Source organism: Gadus macrocephalus, chromosome 10 (assembly GCF_031168955.1).
Source record: "Gadus macrocephalus chromosome 10, ASM3116895v1".
Taxonomy (NCBI): domain Eukaryota; kingdom Metazoa; phylum Chordata; class Actinopteri; order Gadiformes; family Gadidae; genus Gadus; species Gadus macrocephalus.
The window spans coordinates 17,442,599-17,447,598 of record NC_082391.1 but is presented as its reverse complement, the minus strand read 5'-3'; the positions used below and the strand labels follow the sequence as shown (position 1 = coordinate 17,447,598).

General features: G+C 46.3%; 1 protein-coding gene across 1 annotated transcript in view; it reads right to left on the bottom strand.

Annotated features, from left to right (window-relative positions):
* Positions 1-5,000, bottom strand: part of drp2 (dystrophin related protein 2) — a 68,030-nt gene that overhangs the window by 15,550 nt on the left and 47,480 nt on the right. Inside the window, 3 exon segments of the mRNA XM_060063787.1 lie at positions 2,449-2,585; positions 3,792-3,903; positions 4,781-5,000. The exon segment at positions 4,781-5,000 is cut by the window's right edge and continues 10 nt beyond it. Coding sequence (XP_059919770.1) covers positions 2,449-2,585; positions 3,792-3,903; positions 4,781-5,000 — 469 coding nt within the window.

Here is a 5,000-nt window from a genome sequence, read left to right as displayed (position 1 = left end):
TACAATAACAGGACCGATGCTTTTTGCTGCTGAATTTCCATCTCGACATTAAAACGCCTACTCATTTAGTAACGAGTAATTCGCTTTCACCGTATCGATTGAGACTCCATTCCATTCTAAGTGCCTGGGAGACTGCAGATGGAAGGAACTAGAAGAATGTCCCTTTTAGCCAATTAAAATGGCGAAGATATGACCTAGTGGCTTTCAAACAAGGAAGCTATGTCGCAACTGCACCTGCTCCAACCATGTCTGGGAGGAAATAACTTCTACTTCACAGCACACAAGCCTGACGTTTTAACCTAGATCTGTGAGCCTAATCTGCTAGCTAGACGACTACTATCTAGCAAACAATCTAGCGGAAAGATGTGGCATCAATCCAAGACCGCAACAAACTTGACAAGCTAATTAGTATTTTACATTTCCAACTAATTCATTAACCTTATATAAATGTAAATTAGCCCTCTGCAATGCACAATATAGATCTACTCATGAGAATATCTCTACATTAGAATCAGTCTCACTTAGAACCTAAACATGATCTGTCTTCTCTATCTCTAAGCCATTTACTCACTCTCCAACTGTCTACTCCTTTGATACTATCTGTACCAAATGTATTAACTTCATTAACATTTAACTTGGTTAAATGTATTAACCAACCATCAACACTTTCCACAGATCCCATTGGCTCCCCTTGTGTGTGTTTGTGTGGGTGTGTTTGTGTGCACGTCTGTGTGTGTATATACTGTGTGTGTGTGTGTGTGTGTGTGTGTGTGTGTGTGTGTGTGTGTGTGTGTGTGTGTGTGTGTGTGTGTGTGTGTGTGTGTGTGTGTGTGTGTGTGTGTGTGTGTGTGTGTGCGTGTGAATACGTGCATGTGTTCGTGTCGGTATGTGCGAGCGTGCAGGTGTCTCAAGTCGATGAGGCCCCCTCGAAATCGTTCATGGGCTCTATTGCAATGTGTCTCCGCTAATGCAAGGTCATCGGTCGGTATGTGGGATTGCCTGCCACTGCTCAATGGAGCTGCACAGCTTTAGTAGAGACTTTTTTGCTGAAGCCAGAACTGCAGACAGTTATTTCCTGCTTGTAATAATGTGCATAATTAGCTTCACGTTCTTGAGGTCAGTGGATTATGCATGCTCATGCCCTCCCAAATTCCTCAGCTCTGAGAAAGAGCGCATGTCAAACACCTATATTAAAGAGCTCTTATTCCACAGCAAACATCAAAGGGAAATTGACAGACACATAGAAAGTTATTCAATAATTCAATTGGATTACATTTTGGCTTAAATTAATACAGTTTGATTTAGAAAACTGTAGCATAAGCCTGCTAGTGAATAATAACACAATAACAAAGTAAGTGGAGCAGATGAGCATCGCCTTGGAAGACTATCCTGGGAACAGCGTGGCCCTGCAGCTGTCTCCTGGTGACATCCTGCATTTGACTCCAGGCTCTGGTTCGGAGCTCTTAGAGAGACTGATTCCTGAGTGCACATTTCCCTGCCAGGATTAGGACTAAATAGAATTAGGCATTGATGCTTTTTTAAAAATCCAGAACTGTCCACTGAACTCATCCCACATCATTTGAATTTGCACCTGGGATTTGCGTAACATTTGTTCCAGATAATACAATCATCTACAAGGAGTCTCTTTAGCTCTGTGTATGTATGTATGTATGTATGTATGTATGTATGTATGTATGTATGTATGTATGTATGTATGTATGTATGTATGTATGTATGTATGTATGTCAGTATATGTCAGTATGTATCTATGTATGTATGTTTGGATGCAAGTATGTACGTATGGATGCATGTATGTCTGTACGTTTATTCGAGCAATAGCTCACAACAGGCCGTGGTATATGGTTATTATTAAAATCATATACCATGGCCGCAAGTGAGCAATTGCTAACATTCTTATAAATAAATTATAATGTTAAAAATAAAATATGCCTTCCTGGCTGCCTGCACATGGTGCAAGGTGGTTGCTATGCAACGTAGACTGGCAGCTAGCATATTTATGTTTTCATCCCAGGCAAGGGTAGTATTGATTTAATTAATTTCCTTTTTTTATTTTACAATTTGTTTGCTTAATAACACATGAGTACAAAGGTAAAATAACTCTTTAAACAATTTAAAATAGTTCATTTTACTATCCTCACACGCATAAATATACACACACACACACACACACACACACACACACACACACACACACACACACACACACACACACACACACACACACGCAGACATACTATCCGGGTTAGAAGTACAGACATGCATGTGAGGGTGTGTGAATGCAGTGTGTGCATGTGTGTATCAGTGTGTCTGTACGTACAGTATGTGTGGTGTGAGTTTGCATGACGTGTGTGTGTCTGTGCGTGTGTGTATGTGCAATGTGCATCCGCCTGTCTTGAGTGCGTGCGTGCCGGGGCATGTGGGACTCACGTCTCGGCGCTCTCTGCCTCCAGCACCGACTGAACGGGCAGGTACCCTCTCTGAGGGTGCTTGCTGAAGTACTGCTTGGACCTGAACTTGTTCTTCAGAGTCTTGGCGAAATCCCTCATCTTCTCTCCCGAGGTGGTCTGCCGTGTGATCAGGTCGCGGGAATGACGCGGGTCGGGAGGGAAGGAGAGGAGGAGGAGGTGTGGGAGAAGCAGTAGGTTTAGAGAGAGCAGAGGGGAGGGGAGAGAGGACAAACTGTAGCGCTTAAGAGTGCATTCCAATGTTGCCGGGGGAAAACATTCCTCCCAGACGAGCCCATCTGAAACAAGGCTCCCCCGTGGGGCCAGCCCAGCCGTCGGCCATCTTCTACTCTGTTGAGCTTCACACGTCGGCCATTTCCCTCCCTTCAAGCGAGCACAAGTTATCTCTCTGTGGTCTCTTTCTCTCTGCCCAGCACTCTCCCTCTGCTCATCATCTCCCCCATATTTATTCTTTGACACTTTCCTTTGTTACTTTGGCCGACAGCGCTTGTTTTCCGCCTCCAAAAACCGGCACCCCTCTCCCTCGGGCTCTGTGTCACCTCCAGACGCCTCCTCTCTAGTCTCCTCCCTGCGAGATTCCATTACCCCTTTAAACCCCTGGTTCCCTCCGTCCTCCCCGTCCTCCTCCGCAAGGTTCTCCACCCCTTGGTATCCCCTCCCGTCTGGCCCGCTGCTGAATTCTCCTACGACCCGGCTTGTGAGAAAATATCACACCATCTCCAGTGAGCTCCACTTAAAACCATAACTCTAAAACGCTGGGCCCCCTCAAAGAAAATCACAGTGCCCATGGCCTTCTGCCATTTGTCGGCGCTCAGCATTGATTACGGCTGATACCTAGCACGTTGCACCCCCACAAACTCCAACACCCGCCCCCAGATATAGCCCTGGTACGGCCCCGGAATATCAACTAAGAACCCGGGATCTGTGTGAGTGTGTGTGTGTGTGTGTGTGTGTGTGTGTGTGTGCGTGTGCGCGTGTGTGTGTGTGTGCGCGTGTGTGTGTGTGTGTGAGAGGGGTCGAGGCTGTATAAGACGCAGGAAGGGGTAGGGGGCGTTCACAACCAGTTCCCCAAGTGTTCGAGATAGCCCTTTAACATGCACTCTCAGAGCCCTCCCAGCCCGGTGCTTCTCGTTAAATATTATAGCCATGTGCGTTTAGTGGTTTACTAAGCGTGCTTAACGCCATTAGCCTTGTAACTGGGATGCCCGTCCTGCAGAATACAGATTTTCTTGCCGCTTGTTGTGGTGCGTTAAAAGGTTTCGTAGCATCGTGCGTTTAGCGTTTGCTGAGGGAGAAGGGTCTTACTGGTGTGTAGTACTCCATGATGGGGTAGTGCAGCTTGTTTCCCTTGGAGGTGCGGCCTGTGAGGAAGCACGTCTGACAGATGTCAACGTTGAACTGCTTCAGACTGCGGTACCTGTCGCCGTCAATAAAAACATTCATAACAAAAGCCGGCTTTAATTTTATTCCATTATACCCCGGTCTCCGTAACGGCGGTGTGGGAGAAAAATATCGACTCACAAATTGAATTACATAAATGATGAAGGAACCTCAGTACATGATGAACGGTTAACCGGCATTTAAAGGCACCCAGTGCAACTTTATGTAAACATTCAATGAAAAATAAACATTCAATTTCTAGTCTTTTTTACACGTAGTAAGTTTCAATAACTCCATACCATTACATATCGACATTCAAGGAGCAAAGATGAGACGTTGTTGTGTGGTGAGAACTGATAGAAAATCGTAAACAACAACAATCGCCGGTGGGGAGAAGCCATTTTTCCATTGACTGGAAGCCTGCTTTATTTATTGTAGGTTACAAAAAATAAAGAAAATGGCGGCATTGTTGTTGTTATCGATTTTCTATCAGTTCTCACCACACAACGACGTCTCATCTTTGCTGCTTGAATGTCGGTATGTAATGGTATGGAGTTATTGAAACTTACTACGTGTAAAAAAGACTAGAAATTGAATGTTTATTTTTAAGCCTCGAAAGTTGCACTGGGTGCCTTTAAGTGAAGACCTCTTGGTTGCGTTTGATTTGCACCAGAGACTTGCTCTCTCCCTTGCTCGCCTCCACTCGCACTGAGTCATATTGCTTTGCACTTGTTTTGTCGTTACGGACAGGCTGAATCCTTGCCACCTTGACGCTCCTTTAATCACGGCGGCATTGACGCCAATTGTCTTGACAAGCTCCTTTATGAAATCATAAGACGAGGCCGTCAGACGCACTCTGGGAGGAACTCGGCTCCGTTAAATCGAGGGGAGTGCCGCGGGAGATCTCCCCGTACCTGAAGCCTTTGATGGGGCACTGCTTGCACACGTAGCACTTGGCCTGGTGCTTGGCCGACTCGGCCGCGGCCACGCGGTGGAGCACGGGGAGCCACACCATGGACTGGGGCTCCAGGCTCATCCACTCCAGGAAGTGAGACACCTCGATGGCAGGCTTCCCCGGGGCCTGGCGGGAGGGGAGACAGAGGGGTCCCGGTAAACAAGCCTGTATGTTTAGAC